The sequence below is a fragment of the Halichoeres trimaculatus genome, unplaced genomic scaffold, assembly GCF_033239565.1.
Source record: "Halichoeres trimaculatus isolate MK-OKI-2021-1 unplaced genomic scaffold, fHalTri1.1 fHalTri1_scaffold_13, whole genome shotgun sequence".
Lineage (NCBI taxonomy): Eukaryota > Metazoa > Chordata > Actinopteri > Labriformes > Labridae > Halichoeres > Halichoeres trimaculatus.
Window position 1 is genome coordinate 16,615,523 of NW_027437191.1, and position 19,925 is coordinate 16,635,447.

At 39.9% G+C, this 19,925-nt stretch overlaps 1 protein-coding gene across 6 annotated transcripts in view; it reads right to left on the reverse strand.

Annotated features, from left to right (window-relative positions):
* Positions 1 to 19,925, reverse strand: part of akap7 (A-kinase anchoring protein 7) — a 55,132-nt gene that overhangs the window by 22,049 nt on the left and 13,158 nt on the right. For all 6 annotated transcript variants that reach the window (XM_074685351.1, XM_074685349.1, XM_074685347.1 and 3 more), the window contains one exon: positions 19,027 to 19,127. In XM_074685351.1, coding sequence (XP_074541452.1) covers positions 19,027 to 19,127 — 101 coding nt within the window. The remainder of the gene's footprint in view (positions 1 to 19,026; positions 19,128 to 19,925) is intronic.

The following is a 19,925-nucleotide window of genomic DNA, read 5'->3' on the forward strand; positions in this document are numbered from 1 at the left end:
CCCAGCTTCTGCAGAACTGTCCTTCTAAAGCTGTAATCAAACCACACGCTGCATCAGTAATTATCCACTAGACCTCATTTCATTTGACATGAGCTGAAGCAGAGCAGCCAGTTGCCACTGTTGCCACAGCTGTTATCTGGTGGAAAATGTCTGCTTTTAAAATGGCCCTCCATTTATCAGATGTATTCAACCAGCGTGATTTATCCCAGCTGACTTCTGATGAGCTGGAACAACACGTGTTCGATAAGAGTAATGACCAGTGCACAGTCATGCAGAGAATGTTGTGGTTGTATAGAGGTGGAGTTAACTGGTTTATCTGTTGCACATGGCCAAAGTCGAGAGGTGTGACAATCCACGAGGAGCTGTTCACAAGTCAAAGGCCCCCTGTCCACTCAGAACTGGGCTTATTGTCGCTAAGCTGTGAAGTTTAAGCTGAACAATGTGCAGAATTTAACACCAGAAAGCTTTTTTTTCACAGTAATCTGCTGAGTCTGTTTTTACTTTAACACAAATTAGTTTCAACAATTTGTCATTATTATTATTATTATTATTATTATTATTATTATTATTATTATTATTATTATTATTATTATTATTATTATTATTATATTCAGAGTCTCTTGTCCCCCCCAAAAAAATTTCACCACTTGGATTTCACTAAGCACATAGGTACAGGCCTCCTATTGGATAATAACTGCATGGGTGATTATCCTTTCACTGGCAACAAGTCATTTAACCCCAACTGGTGCAATGAGTTGTTAAAACAACCATGTGAGAAGACACATCCCATGGTTGCGGAAAAGATGTTAGTCTGTTTGAGAAGGGTCAAATCATTTTCATGCATCAAGCAGAGAAAATATCTAAGGAGATTGCAGAAACTACCAAAATTGGGTTAAGAACTGTCCAAAGCATTACCCAAAAACTGGAAGGATAGTGGGGACCTATCATCTTTGAGGAAGAAATGTGGCCGGAAAAAATCCTGAATGATTGTGATTGGAGATCGCTGAAACGTTTTGTAAAATAAGAATCGAAGAAAAACAACAGTAAAGTGAAAGTAAGAGCATTTCCACGCAAACAATACAAAGGGAACTCAAGGGATTGGGACTGAACAACTGTGTAGCCAGAAGAAAACCACGAATCAGCGAGGCTAACTGGAAAAAAGGGCTTCAATTTGCTGGGGAGGCATAAAGATTGGACTCTGGAGCAACGGAAGGTCATGTGGTCTGATGAGTCCAGACTGACCCTGTTTCACAGTGATGGGCCATTAGGGTAAGAAGAGAGGTGGATGAAGTGATCACCCATCATGCCTAGTGCCTACTGTCCAAGCCTGTGGGGGCAGTGCTATGATCTGGGGTTGCTGCAGTTGGTCAGGTCTGGGTTCAGCAACAGTCTGTGCTCAAAGAATGAGGTCAGCTGACTACCTGAAGATACTGAATGACCAGGTTATTCCATCAATGAGTTTTTTCTTCCCTGATGGCATGGCCATATTCCACGATGACGATGCCAGGATTCATCAGACTCAGATTGTGAAAGAGTGGTTCAGGGAGCATGATACATCATTTTCACACATGGGTTGGCCTCCACAGAGTCCAGACCTTAACCCCATTGAGAATCTTTGGGATGAGCTGGAGAAGACTTTGCGCAACAGTCAGACTCTACCATCATCAATGGTAGAGGTGAAAAATAAATGCAACCCTGGATGCAAATAAATCTTGCGGCATTGCAAAAGCTTATCAAAACAATGCCACAGGAAATGCTGTAATGTCTCGAAAAGAAATAGTGGCGAAGTGATCATCAACTACAGTTGAAGAAAAAGTCTTTACAGATTTTAATGAAATCAAAATATTTGGGTGCAATGCTGATGCAAAAGCTGTTTTTGTGGAGGTAATTCCATCAGTACCATTATTACAAATCGTAAGTTAAGGATGATTACTTCACAGCAGTGGTTTTCAGCAATCAACACTATGGAGGAAATGAGGCACAAGAGACAACACAGCAACAAACACTTCATTAAGAAAAAAAGTGCTTTTAAGTGAGTAAAGCCTCAGGGAGGGAAAACCTGTTTTAAGAGACTGTATTTTGTTATGTTAGGATGAACTTTTATCTCTGCGGTACAACTAAGTAATGACATCAATTACACTTAGCTGGTTTCACAGTGTTTATGTCTGTTGTCAAAGTTTAATTGTCCTTAAATGTATCAGTGGTTGTACTTAGGAAAACAGTTCATGTTAAGAGCAAAACAGGCAAACTGCAATCCACCACAATGCACTTCTTAAACACATGGTGGTTATCTAATACGCCCGAGCCCTGATTAATGCTTAAATGCCAATATCTGCGTACCAAAGCAACTAACCATCTGCTCTTGGATGTATTCACTCAACTTAACTTCACTTTCCCCTTTAAAGCGGCTATCAGGTTTATAAACAATGGCAGGAAGTCGTTCATTGCCAACTGGCTGCATGAGGCCCTGAAAAGTTGGCAGTCGGCACCAGAGGCAATGTGTTGGTCCGACCAGAGCCAAAGAGTTCTGAGATTAGGAAAACATGGACTGCACCAACAGTGGCTGGTCTGCTCGGTAGCACTGAAGTGAAACTATGAAGGATATTTTATGAGATGCTGCTTTTTTAGTGAGCTGATGCTGTTAGTTTATTGGTGGGTTTATGTAATGTTTTGCTCAATCACTGTAATAATTTCAATGTAAGTGTTTCAGATTTATTACTTCAAACTTCAACTTGATAAGCTCTGCTTAGGTTCTTTAAGTTCACATTAAAATCCCATCAATAACTGGTGAAATGACCATGCATTGTATAAACACTTAGAATAGAGTCCACTCACTGAGGCTACCCAGGGATGTACATTTAACAATAAGAAGGCTGCTCTTCACTGGGTTTATTTACAAAAGATGTGTGAAGAGTTTGAGCATTGATGGTGCAAGAAGGTTCTGCGTTTAGTATTTATCTGCTTTTTTTTTTTTCAAGATTTTGCATTTCTATTTAATTCTCAGCCTACAAAGACTTTTTGCCACTCCGCAATGCTTTGAAATATCTGAGTGGAAGACACTGCCAGCAAGAACACACGCATGAAATAATGTGCTGTTTATAGTACTGCAGGTGCAAGAGCTCAAGGATACACAGAGTGATTTTTGCTGAGACACTGAAGTTAAGAAAAACTATTATTTGTTCACAAGAAAACTCCACAGAACACCCTCAAGGGTGAGTATCATGAGATCTATTTAGTACAAGGCTAAAGAAGACAGTCCAAGTTGAGTTCTGACAGATAGTATTTGCAGTAAGAGGACTGCAGGGACACTCATGAGTAACTCCTAACAAGGCAACAATTTCTTTTTGTAGCAGAAGCTCATAAATCATCAGCCAGGCAGAGCTGCCAAACAAGGGCAGACCAATTACTCTCTACAGCTGGAATATGACCGTTATCTTATGAATTAATTCATTAATACAACAGCAGACTGCACACAAAGGATGTGCATAGTCACACCAACACTCCTTGCCCATCTGTAGGTCATAGTCGATCGGGGATGTTGCTGAACACACACAGCTGACACAAAGCCCACACTCAGCGTACAGTAAATCCTACTCTGCATGCATACAGGGTCTCTGAACAGACAGCACTACTGAGTACATCAATCCAATTGGTTTCTCCAACAACACACACACACCCACGCATGAAGCCAGAAGCAGGAGACACTCACTGATTTTCTCCTCCGCTTGAGAGAATGGGAAGCAGCACAGTTGACCCATGGCGCCTCCTTCCTTCCCTCTCCTCCCGTTCCCCTCTTCCCGGTGTTACCCCTCTTGTCTCCTCTTGTTCAAAGACTGGCAAATGGAGCGAGAGTCCTGCTTCTCCCACTCGTTACCTCCCTGACCCTCTTTTTTGTGCCGGTCTGCTTCAAAGGACAGGCAGACCCCAGTGAGGATGGAGGCAACAGCAATACAAAAAAACCCTCTCCCCCTGAAGACGACCGAGCAAGTCAGCAGACGATAAAAAAAAAGGATGAGCGGCTCCTTGCTCTCGCTCTACTTTGCACTGACACAGGGAGGAGGGGGGTGTGTGTGTGCGTGTGTGTGTCAGAGAGAGTGAGAGAGATACAGAGAGGGAGTGGGTGAAGGAGCGAGACGGAGAGAGAACGAGAGAGGAGCTGAAGTGTGTGTGTGTGGGAGACAAAGACAAAAAGAGTATAATTTTATGTGTGTGGAGTGGGGGGAAAGTGGAGGAGGGATTTGTTTTATGCTTGAGTGTGTGTGTTTTGTGTATGTGTGTGTGAAAGGGGAGGGATAAAATGTGTATCATGAGCTGAGTGTATACCCAAGAAAAAGACGCATGCTTATGAGTGTTAAAGAGGAAAAAGGAGCAGTATGTGTGAGGAGACAGCAGATACTTGTGTGTGTTTGTCTGTGTGTGTGTGTGTATGTAAGTACATAAGTGTGTGTTTGTGAGGCAGGGGGAGGGGATTCCAGGCTCCACCTCTCCCTGTCACTGTGGCCTGAATAATAGCTGTTGAATAGCCAGCTGCTGCTGCCTGCTACTGCATGTATCTGTGTTATTTATGAGTCTGAAACTGTGTTTTTACGACTAAAATCCCCAAAGAATAGAAAAAAAGTGTTTACAGACAGAATAACAGGCCAGGAGTTAAGGCTGGGTGTGGATTATGGATCAGGAGATGGTAAATGGGGTTGATGGTTATCCCAAGGTCAGGATCAAGGTAATAGAAAGAATGGTTCAGGTGATATTTACATCCTGAACCCGCTGAGCCCGACCCAGTGGTGTCAGGCCAGTTCACACGGTTATTTTTTAATGAAACTGGCCTCGAACAAGCTCAGGTTTCTTTTGACTTCCTTGCATAAGAAGTAAATACACCTCAACCCAATGACTGTGTGTGGTTTTCAACTTTTTTGTTGATTGTTAAAGTCTAAAAAAAACAGACAGAGGAGGAATTTTCTGTGATATTTACTGTGTCAAAGACAGTTTTCATTTGGTCTTTCCTACCTTTGGCAAAATGCTTTTGAGCATGAGTCTGGTTCTGCCTGTTAAATGTATGATTGATTGATTCATGATTGATTTAACTGAAAATTGCAACGACTTATAGCCTGTTTCTCTCTCAAGTCTTTTGACCTTTCCTCTAATTATTTTAGGCTCTCACACATTGCCAACTCAATGCACAATATGTTTGCCCCCTGGCTTATACTTGTACATCAAATTGATGCTGTAGCCTACATCGTATGTCCGTGCAGCCCTGTTATTTGATCTGGCTTTTTGTGCCTTTAATCAGCGGAGAGTTGGAAAGAGGGCAAGAGTTGGTTGTGACATGCAAGAGAGATGCTGCAGGCTGGTTTTAAGCCTGGGCCACCCACTCAAGGTGGGACCTCATGGGACGATTGTCCTAAACCTTTGGGCAATTTGCCTACACACCCTGCTGTGCACCTCCTCTAAAATGTAACTATAAGTAGAAATGAGACAGGGCAGTCCTGTGATTGGTCCCCTGGGAGCCATCGGGTCTCTTTCATTGTTTTTGGATTTATTAAAAGGGGTACAATGTGTTGTGCTGCTATGGCATCATTACGTAGCCGTCGCGGCTATCAGCATCAGGCTTACAAGCTGCCTATCAAGAGGGGCACGGATGGCTGTGGAAACGCAAACATGATCAAGCTTTATCGATCCAAACCGGACTGCTTGATGAAAACTGGGCTTAAGCAAAGACTGTAAAAAAAATGGACGTCACCTTGCTTGGCTTAAAGTGAGGTCTCCACAAGAAACTGCTCCCCCTGGTGGCTGGCTGCAGTTTAGGTAAAAAAATCTGTCTTTCCAGCCATTCCAGATGGGCCGTGGTCAAACTTTTAAAAACTATCACACCTCGTAGAAATGTTTCTCATGTCCGATTGTTGTGGAGATTTGAAGATATCATTTGGCTGTCTTGTATCCAAGTCATCTTTTTTTTGAAAAGTTTTGTTTTCATTAGTCATACGAGGTTAGAAACAAGGCTTTAGGTAATGTTTAACGATGATTGACAGCTGCCTTTCCCATGTATTTTTTTCGGGGATTGTAAAATATATCGGGAGGTAGAGTCAGGAAGTGATTAGACTTTCCAAAGAAAAAAAAATATATATAATTTTTGTCACCCAGCTCCACTCAGATTCACCCAGAATCCCTCATCGTCTCTACTGCGCAGAATCTGGCTCCAAACTGCTACAATGGCTGCGCCTGTGACCGCGGTATTTTGGCTTCAAAACCGTACAATGATAAATGGCGGAGCCACGCTGTCCACTCCATATACAGTCTATAGGCTTAAGCCTAAAATAAATTAACAAGAATGGAAACTGGGATCTTACTAGCATAGAAATCATACTGCCCCCAAGCATTTCAGTGGAGTACTGCATGGCGACACAGATGCAGAACTCATATTATGATGTGTGCAGCCAAGCAAACAAAATGCAAACTGAGGCTGATTCTGAACCATTTATTGAGTTGCAAAACTGATTCTAAAGTCAGGCCTAGTTTTGACTTCATGCCAGTTCCTGTTCCAAGGGAACGAGAACACAAGGGAGAGATTCCTCAGAACTTCAGGAATTATTTTCCTAACTGCACCATGACGACTCAAACTGTGGACATTTGTGATAAGGCGACGATTGTACTCTCTGTTTATGATCAAAGCAGTTTTCCTCTGACTTCAACTCCTATGTGTGGGAGTTTTCAAAGGAAATTTAATCAACAATGGTCATCGCTGCAGCACAATGTCACATGTAGTGTGCACATCCTGGGCGTGCCTGCAAGTCAAACTGTACCGAGTAAGCGCGTGATCTTTGGTCATGTGATGTAAACAATTTAATCAAAAGCAGTGATCTTTAAATTGTATGATCAGTCAACATTAGCTACATTAATCCTATGGGACTGATTCATGGAATTCCTTTTTTGCCTCATTCACTTTTCTGGTGAGTGTTTTACTGTGAATTATTCTGAATTATTCAGTGTTTTATAGCAGCTTTACACTGTGATAATTCTGCATATTTATCACGCCTCAATCCATCATTATCTCTTCATTCCTCTACAGGAGAAATAAGCTGAGGTATTTCAATGTGATTATGTCTACAAACAGATGTTTTTGCTTATGTCAGCACTGCCATTGGCCAAAACCTCACACAATCAGCACTCTTGGTAATCAGTAACGTGAGTTATTAGCCCTGATTGACAACTCCTTTTTGTCAGGAAGCCGAGCATTTTTGGTTTTACCTTACATTTATTTTTCTACCATTTGTAAAAAGGGAATTCTGATGATTGCTGAAGAGTCAAAACAAACCATCAGACTCTGAGAGGTTCCAGGGCACGAAAGAAATTGAGTTTTCAGTGGTTAAAAATACTGTTGTAGAAATATTTCACAGGGTGAAGAATAAATCCAGTGAATCAAAAGTATCCTACAAAAAAAAACTAAATTCATGGACATGTTTTAATTAATAAAACTAAGTTTTACTGTAGAAATAACAACACTGTTGGCAATGTGCTCATAAAAAACACAGCCCTAGCAACATTTCTCTTGTGGAATTTTCCTTTTCACATCTGGGCATTTGAAGAAGCTGCAGCTCGATAACTGAAGGCCACTGTTCATCCCTTTCGCGCAAGAATGGTCACAGCAACTTACAGCAATCAAGCATCATTTTCCAATAGCACGCTGGTCACAATTTCTCAGGATCGAAAGCATCTGGCTACATTTTAACTGCATGGTCTACAATTGAACTTTTTGGCAAGGAAAAAACACACAGTAATGTTGAAACCCTACAGGCTTATCTGTATGCATCACCAGTGTTGTATGTATGAGGATTATTTAAATTTTGTATGACGCTGTGGCACCCAGGCAGCACAGCAACATGTCAGCTCTTTCCTCATGTAATCAGGCTGGCTGTTCTCGTCATTACCGTCTGTCCATGTGTGTTTGTGTATTTGCTTGAGTCCCTGGCTCTATTTAACTGACAAATAAGTGGATTAAGTATATAATTAAAAAAGAATTGGACACAGCATTGACAACATTTCTGATAGATTTGGTGGGTGATACTATCATATTATGTGAAAATAATTAAAACTCATACAAAAGGCACCACTATCAACTTTTTCATGTTAGCTGATAACATCTACAAATCCAATTATCAAAAAGCAAAATGGGCTTTCTGTTTTAAGCAGCTCCAGCCTGCCGTCTCTTCCAGCTCCTTCTTTTATGCTGTGTCTGATTTTACAAGTGTCATGCATCACTGATGTCTGTTCTGTTCAGTTCTGTTCTGTTCCCTGAGGGACCTTTGCTGCTGCTGCTCTCCCTGCCTTGCCTGTTTAGACAGGGAGGTGTGCTCCCCCCACCTCAGGCTTTGGTAGTGCATGCATGGTTGTGCAGGGCAGAGAGCTCCCCAAGAACAGAGCCCAACTGACAAATATAACTAGAAAAGCACTCAGAGAACGCAAACCTCCTCCAAGCATACTGTGATTGTCACACAACACTTTAGTCCTACTTTAATGTTATACTCCCTTTAAACAGACTGTCTGCTACAATTTGGTGTTAGTTGCAGGTTTGTATGATAATTTGTTACTTGATAGTGTTGAAAATTATGATAATGACCCAGTACATATTTCATATTCTGGATCTTAGTATCCAGAATATTGCCAGGATCTGGATCATACTTGAACGTCTGTCAGAAATTATGGTGACCTTGTCTCGTATTCTTCTGCAAAGCAATCGGACCATTTATTGTTGAGTTATATACACATATGGTAAAAACGACCTTATCTCACAATAATGAAGGATCCTTTAAAAAAATCCTGGATCCAGACGGTGATCCAGATCACCTCCAAAATTTAATCACTTCTTCCTTATCCCATTTGGAACATTTCCTGAAAATTTCATCAAAATCTATTTGTTGTTCTTTGAGATATGTTGTTCACAGACAAACAGACAAATGGACAAACTCTCCCATAAACATAACCTCCATTGAGGTAACTAATTGCAAGCAGATAAGTATTTTGCTGCGAGAGGTCTTTACTGAAATTATATAATAGGACATGGTAAGGGCATGGGACATGGTAACAACATGATACTGATACATGATTAGGGGTGGGTACCTTTCACATTTGAAACGATACGGTACCTGGCAATCGGTACCAGTACTACTACTGGAACATTTTTTTATTTGACACATTTGTTCTTCAATACATAAACTTGCAATGCTGTGTTCATGTCCAGCATGGAAAATCTACTCTTCCACTCCCTCAAAGTCACAAGGATGCATTTAGGTACCTACACATGGTACCTTTTGGTTTTACATGAATCGGTACCCGGTACTTTTGACAGAATTCGGTCGGTACCTATAAAAGTAGCTAATTCGGTACCCATCCCTATACATGATATTATGATACATCACAATATTATACAATGTGATACACTACTATAATTACACCACAATATGTTCACCATACCCGATCCCTGTTTTTCTTTTGCAAGACTTGATGGTCTAAAATATCAATGCTGAAACTGAATGAATGTGAGAAATAACTGTGGGAAAAAAACACATCCTACTCAAATTAGAATGAAGCTTTAAAACCTTGAAGTGAAAGAATTACTGTTCTTTGCTTTCTGGTGCTGTAAAACTATAATGAAGCAGGCTGAAAGGTGAAGAGAGCTTTTCCACCAGGGGGTGTTGATTCAAGCCCTCTCTTCAGCCCCTTCAGCTCAGGCTATTGGGTAAATCAACAAATGTCCACCTGCTGCAGGGAGGTTTTTTTTGCAGCTTCATGAGCACAACCCTGATGAGGAGGCCTGGCTAAACACACAGTGTTCCTCTACATGGTTAATGAAGGATTATAAACCAAGGGTAAGCAGGATGCTGAGTGTGAAGAGCAAAAAAACACTCACAGGCACAGCACATGCATTGTGCTGCATTATGCACTGAGCTCAGCTGTGTTAGCAGACAGAGGAGCGTTGTCTCCAACGTCAGCATTCAGCCAACAGCTGCCTCTTGACAAAAACCACACAAACACACTCATACACTGGACATGCAGCTGTGATGACTGCTATTTGTAGGGCTGAAGTGTCATCAACCAGGACGAATTGCAATTAGCGTCAGTTACACAGGTCCCATATGTGCATATGAACATGTCAATCCTGCAGGCAAACAGACATAATCATATTGATTTGCCTGTTTCAATGACAGCAACAAATGATTGCTATTCTTCAAACCCATGCATGAATCACACCCGTGTAGCACTTTCATAAACTAGACATCTGTGAACATTTTGTCTTTTCCTGCAGGTTCCACAACAACACGGCTCAGAGACTAATCAACACTGTAGAAACATAATTTTCATGCTGTAATTTGCACATTTTTCAAACACAGTGCAATTTCAAAAAAGGCCTCAAGATGAAGAGTGGAAAGAGAGAGGCAGATAAACAAAGAAGACAGCAACAGTGTTGACTTTGTTAAGCTGAAGGTCGACTCATGGTGCCTCAGCACTCGGTCATAAGACAGGTTACACACACACAGACACACACACTCACATACATACAAACAAAAGCAGACAGGGAAAAACAACTGCATGCTGCAGATAAGAGAGACTGCAGTCTGCTCTTGTTGTATGGTGTTTATTATTATGATAATTAACTGTGACATTAAACACCTACACAACAAACAAAAGCAAGCACCTGTGTTGTTGTGTATGGTGTTAAGCATGTGTGACATGCCTGCCATTTTAGCATTTATATGAGACCGTTTTACAGTCATGGTATCGCTTCAGCGTGGATAACAGGCGTAGAAAAGTCCTACTTTATGGCGCTGCTGACATTTATGTACTGCTGTTATCACCTGCTTCTTATATATTCCTATATGTCAAGATCAGTATGAGGAACCACATGAAGCTAAAAGCTGTGGGAAACCTCTAACAAAACAGCTCATAATTGTCCTGCTATTACTTTCCGTCTTATTTACCTGGTTCAAACATTCAGTGCTGAACAGCTGACAACTGTTAGTCAAAGAGGTGTAATTTTTCCATTTAAACGACTTCCCTTTTCTGGGTGCAGAAGCCTGCCATTTGGAGGGATTGTCCACAGAAAAAAAAATCTAGGACAGTTAATCCCTGTTACAAAGAAAGAGATTATTTATACGCATCACACATTTCAGAGGAGATCTGAGCTCAACCCAGCAGGCTCAGCCAGCCAACAACGTGGAAGCAGTATGGTCTTCCTATTGATGTTTTTGGGGAGGTCAGTAACAGGTGATACTGTCAGGTTAATTGTCAACTCACTCTTTTGCATAAAATTGAACTAACAAGACAAGAACAGCAAAAGGTTTGATGGATTCACCTGTTAGACTGATTGACTACAGGGAATGTTATACCTTTCAATGGTTTGCTGAATCTTTTTAGTGACTTGATATAGAGCTGTGTTTTTCTTATGCATTCAGGCTCCATCAGTCCTATGACAGAGCATAGATAAACTGTTAAAGTAGATGTTAAATCCAACAGCTCTGAGAGGTTTTTATTTGCCCTCTGAGACTGCTGTGGCTGTTAAAGCTGCTCCCAATCAATACGTAGTTTATGGTTGCAGGACTTTTCTGTGATGTCCACAGCTCTGCCTCTGAATAGCTGAAAACCCATGTGTTTACTTGCATTAAGAAAATATTATTCTGTACCTCAAAAGCTTATGGAAGCTTGCATGTATCTTTTGGCAACTATAAAACATAAGACTTGAAGATAGATTAAAAAAAACATGTTCCTAGATCAAGTTTCCAAACACAGCAGGCTGCTTTCCAAGATTTCAGTACCAAATATTCAGAAACAAAACAACATCTGGATAATTTATTTCTGTTAAAAAGCGTTTCTCAGCTCATCTCCATAAGTCCTCTGAATGACCAACACTAGATCAAAATGTAAAGAGGCAGCCAGACAGAGAGTCAGGGACATTTGGAGAATAACATGCAATGGGCTCCAGTTGATTCTTATTACATGTGACAGAGATGACCTGAGGGACACTTTTCCCTTTTTGAAACCTCATACAATCTTCCTCCATCTGTCGCAGTACTCCACTTTTCCTCCCCATGCTCTTTGCACTATGCTGCCTGTCTCTGTCGCTGCCTGACCTGTGTTGGCCTTTGCGTCCCTCCCCCTTCTTATATCAAACTAGAATCTGCTCGTCTGTTAAATGTCGTCTCTGCTCTGGCTCTCGATTTCCTCCTCTGTCTGGCGGGCCTATCTCCTCCCCTCATCCTTGTTATCTGCTTAATTCTGCTGCTTCTGGAGGCCTGTTCTCCTCTCCTCTATTTCTCATTGTCTTTCTCTGCTCATTTATCATTCCTGTTAAATCTCCTTCATTCCTTGATCCACCCTCCTTGGACAGTCTCCTCTCCAACTTTTCACTCTTTGTGCTTTCTTCGTTTCCTAAATCTAACTCCAGTTGATCAACTTATTGGCTGTAAATGCACAAGATTTGCAGCTCTTGATACACTAATATTAAAAAAAAGCAACAGCAGAGTATTGAACCAAGCTGCTAGAACAATAATATGGACACTGAGTTTTGTCACTTTATCTCCATTTTTCAAATATTACAAATCAGAATACCCCCACTCTAACAGAATGATAGCAGAGAAAAAGCAAGGTTTCCTGCATGGAGCCAGCTGGAGGAACTCGTGAGAGCTCTTATCATTGAAATGCATTTAATGGAGCATCCAGACACTTTCTCAGTCAGAGAGGAGATGGAGGCTGACAGTTACTTTTGGTGGGCAGTGTTTGTTGGAAGCATTTCTCCACATATGACAGTGACAGATGAGAAAATGCTATCTGCAATAAAAAGTGTGTACATAAAGTAAAGGAGAGCAAGCGAGCAGTTAGGTTTGATGAAATAATTAGCTGTATCTCCTGAAATGTTATTCCTGATAGCAGATTTATTGAAAATTAAACAAAACAAATTAACTACCTTGTTGTGGCTAAAGTTAACAATTGTTTTTAACTAAGATTGTGCATATCCTTCTGTGACAACAGTGTAGATGTACAGGGTTTTGTTCTCCGTAACTTCCATTACCATAGTTCACAATCAACAGAGAGTCTGAAAGATCAATATCCTGTCCACCTTCTGAGCTCTTTTTCTGGGTCCTTGTTTGAACCTACTCTAAAACAAATAAAACCATCAACACCAAGACTAACCAGAGTGTGAGTGTCTCTACACTTCATTATACATTGAAGGCCTTAATGAAGTTTTAAGTACTCAGTATTGATGTTCCAATGCTGTGGGTTCCTGATTTGAGACTTCTACAGAAAGTAATTAGCCCACTTACATGCAAATTAGCTAAATGCTGCTATTGGAAAAATTAGCAGTGCCAAATACTTGTTTCAAAGGGAGAAAGCAAAGCTGCACAGTCTTTACAGAGGGGAGAACAAAATATCAAAAGGTCAGGGAGCTGAGCAGAGACACATCTGTCAGGGTGTGCATGCTGTGTGATGGCTGTTTGTCTGTCTGTGGCTGTTTATATTAAGGTATTGGTGAATGTGTAGCTGGTCTTCTGAATTTTAGGCTGAGAGAGTGTGATGCCCTGTGAATATCAATAGATCATGACAGGATACATAACTATCAAAGTACTAGTTGAGTAATATCTCAGCCTTTCAAATCAACTGGAAATGTCGCTTTGACCAAAGTATGAACACCACATTTTTAAAATGATACTTTTTTCTCACATTTTTACAACCTACTTGCTAGACACTGGCTTTTCTTGGAAGACATATTGTGGGGCTAACCTAGAGGAGTTTAAATGTTACTCACTTTTTCCCCTAAACAAGTTTCCTCTTAAGTGCCATGAGGAGTGATAAATGGGTTTTTCATTACAGCATGGACCTATTTTCCATCACAGATACACTCAACTCATCCATCAACTTTATCCTTGTGCTTACATTGACATCACACTCAACAGGAGTGGATGGAAAAAAAGATTAAAGAAGGCTTCACTGTTTTTGTTCTGTGGTATAAACTTAAAACCATCTACCCAAACAAAAGAGGGAAAGGGAAAAACACACGCCAGAAGTTGTATCCTCAATCAAAACCACAACTTAGCAAATAGACTATGAGGTAACAATCATTAAAGGAACATGAGATTGTCTTAGTGAAAACATGTCAAAGCAATGTAATAACAGCATAAATTCAACACAGGCAGCTGATGAAGGAAAGAAGCTCATAAACTGTACCATAGCTGTCAAATATCAGATGGACTAAGTAAGCCACTAGCTGATAAAAAAAAAAGTGGATTGACTACCATTGTAAGACATAGTCCCCTAATGAGACAACTTCCTAATAAATAAAATGGACTAACATTTTAATGATAATTACATTCAATTAACTCAGTTCAGTTTGTCTGTAAATGTCAACTTATTGCAAAATGAATGTTTTTTTTCCCTTTAGTTTCTCAGTTGACATTAATGGTTTTACCCAGCCTATCTATTTTGTGGTGTCCCACAAGGCTCCATACAAGGGCCCATTGTCTTCTTAATCCACGTTTTCCCGAACATAACATTTCTTACAACTTTAGACAAGTTACATGTAATTTTATCTCTAAGTTTTTTAACTATAACAAAGGATATGATCTTCACTCACTAAAAGACTGTCTTGGAGATATTAAATGATCCCTCAAAATTTCCACCAACACAACAAACAATAGAGGCTTTTATTTTAGCCCTCAAGATACTTTCACACTGATCTCTAACAGCTAAGGTCAACTGTCCATCCACTTTAAGCTCCTGATTGTGATATGACTCTATCTTTGCATTTGACAGGCTCGGAGCAGCAGTAAAATCAAATGCTTTTTAGCTATGATACCATTGATACGTCAAAAATTTCCATCTTTTATGTGCTCACAAGAAATGAAGCCCATCAAAATGATTATGAAATGTAGTTGCATATCAATGCTGTCTTTCAGAGTTCATAATTATATGCAGTCTTCAAGCTACTAAAGTGTTGCCATACATGTCTACCATCATGTTTGATTTAAAAAAAAAAGGAAAAAAAAAAAGGTTGGCGGCTAGATAAGGCTTCAAAAGTGTAATCTGCAATCTACAAACCCAATGGGTGATGTCAGCCTGTTGCCAAATCCAGAGTTATTGAAATTTTTAGGATTAGTAATTAATTGAGAGGTCTTACGAATCTTACAAAATCTGTTTTGTCTTTTTACTTTCTGTCGCCGGCTATAAACTCTGGCATCCTGGTCTTTTCCCACACACACACAAACACACCCTGATGGGATGTGTATTGTAGGCTTTGCTGTGGATTATCTTGTACAGTGGATTATGGGATTAACATACAAATAATCAGACACTGACCACTGTGCAACACCAGAAAAAGTGCACTGAACTATGAGGAGCAGGGATGTTAGAGGATGATAAAGCTGTCAGGAAACTGTAGAACAAGGATATTGAACTTTTCTGGTGTCATTTACACAGATATCAAACTCTGATGATTCATTCAGCTGGTGTATTACACTATCTCTTTTAAATCTACCAATCCTTCCACACAAAAGGATAGAATAGCAATACCAAATTCATAATATTATTTTATTGAATCATATTTGAGTAATTTGGCTATAACAATGTAATGGCTATATGCTAAAGCACAGGAAGCTGTTTCAAAGGTTCTTGTTATAGACAGTGAGCTAAAACTGCTGAATCACTGGGTTGAAATACATTTCACTGACTAATAAAGACTTGAGTGTTTGCTGAATAATTGCTTTCCTGTAGAGAGAACAATTTCACCTAACTCATTCTTGAGTGCTGCCAAGAGTGCAGCTTTATATGACAGCAATATGCAAATGTAAACCTCTTAAACCACAGGTTTTTAGATTTATTAATATGCTCTCCCACCCTTAATGCAACCAATTGTTTTACTTTCATTCATCAAAATTTCAACTTGAGATTCTGACTTGTTCAGTCAACATCTACAAGAGAACACCTGGCTTTTCTGGTCCTTCCAGTTCCTCCTCAAGTTGTTTGTCTGTGTTATATTCATTAGGATAAACTATTGATTGGCTTAAATACTATTACATTTTTGAGAGTGAGATGTAAAGGGTCACCTTGCCTTTCTGTATTGATTTCTGTCAAATGTGAGGTAAAATCTATGGCACTGTAGACCTTAGCCCAATGACAGAGTTCAATATATCTCATACAACACTTGAAATCCAGTTTATCTTTTTGTCATTAATTACTTTTATGGACTTGGCTACATGCAAAACCAGCATGCAAAGCTTTGGGACAACTTTCTTATTTTATGTCAACCACCACACTGCATTAATCCAAGTGAGTGTTTTCTCTGAATTTAAAGAGTTGATTTTTTTTTTTTTTTTTTAAAGATTAAGCAAGACCATCATTCCATTACCTTTCTCTTTATATTCTGTTTAAGTCTACATGCTGGTATCAGAGCCTATCCCATCTGTCCTCTAGCAAGCAATTGGGGGAACCCTGAACATGTCTCGTGTGCTTAGTTTGGTGACCAGAACAGATTTAACATCCAGCTGGTGACTCTCAGGTTCATTGTCCAGGTTAAGTGATAAAAAAAAAAATCACACACAGGTGTTTTCAAAGAACCTTTATTTCAGCCTCTGTCTTTTCCACAATCCACCTTTGCTCTGACTGGCCAACCCTGGAGGCCTGTCAGGGAAAGAGCTATGGTCAGACCTTGGTGTTTGAGGCCCACACTTACAAATTGTGATGAACCTGTTAGGACACCCTTCTGTGATCACCTCGTCATTTTAAGTTTAGTGCAAACATAAAACATTGTTACTGAATATCCATCTTTAAGATATGGGAAAGCAGAAAATTCCCTCTTTACACAAAACTAGTGTGAGTACAAGTACCAACTGTAGCAGTCATTTACAAGCTGGTCTCCAGATGACCTACAGGGACTTGCCTGCACTGCAACTAGCAACCACAAGCTACTGGCCATTACAAGTAAAAATAGTTAGCTTGGCCAAACCAAGCAAGTAAACTAGAACTAAGGTTTATTCTTAAAATACACCAACATTTTATTTAAGCATATACATCTGAAAAGCTACATGACAGAAGAACAAGCTGTGAGTGTAAGGCAAACGTCCCTATGATGCTATTCACACACACACATACCTACACACACACACACACACACTGTAGCTCTTTGTCTCTCATAGACAGATCAGTGATCCAAAAAATATTGTGACAGCCCAGTTCCACTCAAACAAACAGCCACATATGTACTCCTGCACACACACAAACACATACAGCAATTACTGTAAATGCTTGACAGTGGGACTTGGGGATGTCATGTCTATCTGTCACATATGTGTATGTTTGCATTTGCTTATATTCACCTAAAGCTAAGCACTAGTCCTGTTAATTCTCAGGAGGCCGTTTGATAATTTATTTATTTCACAATATTTAGTAAGCTGTGAGCTAGACGGACAAGTTAACATTGCTGTAAACAAATTGCCAATTTTGTTTTATTGTTTCTAAGATACCTACTTTGAAGTCCTATCTTTTGAATAGCTAGTGCCCAGAGCTACAAAGATACTTTATCCTTTACTACTATTAATGACCCAGTATTATTGTGTAATAGCCTGAAATCAGTCAAAGCTGGCATAAAAAGTCTTTATTTTTTCAAGCTGCCAGTTAAAATGATTGTGAGCTTCAGAAAATTGATTTGTATAACTGTGGATTTAGCAAGCTTCAAAAGGGCAGAAATAATTGCTGATTTTATGCCTTACGTTCATTTAAAAGAATGGCAGACTAGTACGCCTGAATACTGAAGGCACCATGTTATACCACTAGTCAGCTCTTTTAATAACTTCATTATGAGCAAGGAGGTTTTAATAATACATGTTTCTGGGTCGGTACAACCACTAGAATTCCCACTGTATCCTACCATTAAGATCTGGATTATTCCCCTCTATGCCTCTTTGAGTCTTAGCAAACAGTTTAATTGATTAAAAGCTTCTGAAAGCCCTTCTTTTTATTGCTCATTCAGACACTTGTAAAGCTGAAAATGCATTTGCAATCCTGGTCTACCACAACCACACAGCTTGGCATTTGTTGCATTGCCACTTGATATGAATCTACGCAACAAACAGAGGCTACTCAACATCAGAAAATGTGAATTTGTTTTTCTCTGTGAACACAAAAGACTAGATGCACAAACTGAGCCGCAATAAAACGTTTCATTCCTGTTGGTTTCATTTCTAACACACTATTACATCCAGCATCTAACTGCTCCAGTACTTCATAGACACATGGAGAATGTTGACATCTTCTGTCTGGCCAAAACCCAAGTCCCAAAGTGGTAAACAGTGCCATCTGGAGTTCATGTGGGTCTACAGAGAGAGATAAACTGCTCTGTCAAGCCCCAGCAGCACAGATGTCACAGCATTAAAATCTTTTAATCAAACTCTTCAACATGCTGAGCTGTTGTTTTTCAGATCAGTAAGTTAAACTGTCTATGCTGTCATTAATTAACTTACACATTCAGAATGTTTCTAATCCATTACTGTGACCACCAAAGCTCATCAGCAGTCCATTCATTCAGCAGCTATTAAAAGCTGCTGTTCAGCCTCACTGCCAGTTTGTGAAAGAACTGGCAGCGTTTTAATGTCCAATCTGGGCGGCAATGCCATATTAAAAACTGTCTCTTGAGTATTTAAATGCTGCTCAGTTTGTCTCAGTTTCCTTTTTTGGCTTTTTGTAAACAAAAAAAAATCTTTCTGCGCGCTTAATGGTATGTGAACCTGAAAAATCTGTCACAAACAAGAAAGCACAACCTTTACATCTATTTTCTAAAATGTGATTTGCTGACTCACACACAAAAAAGGCACAACAGTAACAGCAATTCTTTTCCCCAAAACATGCAGCTGCAAGCTCTTTGTACATCACTGCTAGAGATACTGAAACCAAGACGTGAGCAGAAAGCGCCCTCTGGTGGCCCCTGATAGAAAACAAACATAACACACATACACAGTAAGGCTTTGTTTGTGTGTGCCAACACACACTTACCGAGTTGTAGTGATGTCTCAGTGTGGTAATACCCGTCTTGTTGCTTCTTTTTCAACATGGAACAAAGATCCACACGCTCGACTGCCTGGTCTCCAAAAAACCTGCAGTGTGACACCCAAAGTGACAGCAAGAGATGGTGAGACACGGGAGAGAGTGTTGATGCCCCAAGCAAATAGTCCAGGTGTCAGTCATAGGTGAGAAGAAGAAAAAGTTTTGACTATTTTTAAACACCAGCGAGCAAAAACCTGTCAAGAGGCAGAATGAGAGCAGATGATTCCTGCATACAGCCCGGCACAACCTGTTAAAGTCTATGGCAAACATGCAGTATACACCCATAACAATGAAATGTCCCTCTGACATTACAACAACAGTCCAGGCCTGATTAACAGAAGGATTACACAGTTTCTGCAGCCTCTTAACCTTTGCAAATAAGGGCAGTGTCTCTGTGTTCAGGTGTTGTTTACACATATCACAATAAGTCTTTATGCAGTCTTTTGAAGCAGATTGCTCCTTTCTATCTAAATAAACTTCAATGAAAAACATCTGCATGAACAGTCATGCACACTTTGAGGGAAACTTTGCAGTTGACTGAGGATTTAGGCAAACTGACCCATGGTTTGTATAAGTGATGTTCCATTTAAACTTTGCGGTCATGATGGCAACTATTTATATCCTGATCATCTATAAAAATATAAATTATTACTTTGATGTTACTGTTACTGCAACTGCCAAGGGCATACCAGTCTAGGGCTGCTTAAGACTCAACACATACACATAAACATTTTCTCGTGTAGAAATCAGATTTTTTATTTATTTTTTTCTCTCACTCTTTTGGGAAGTTTTGTTGCAAACTGTTGAATTTGTTCACTGTACCATTGAGGTTACAAAATTCTAGAAAT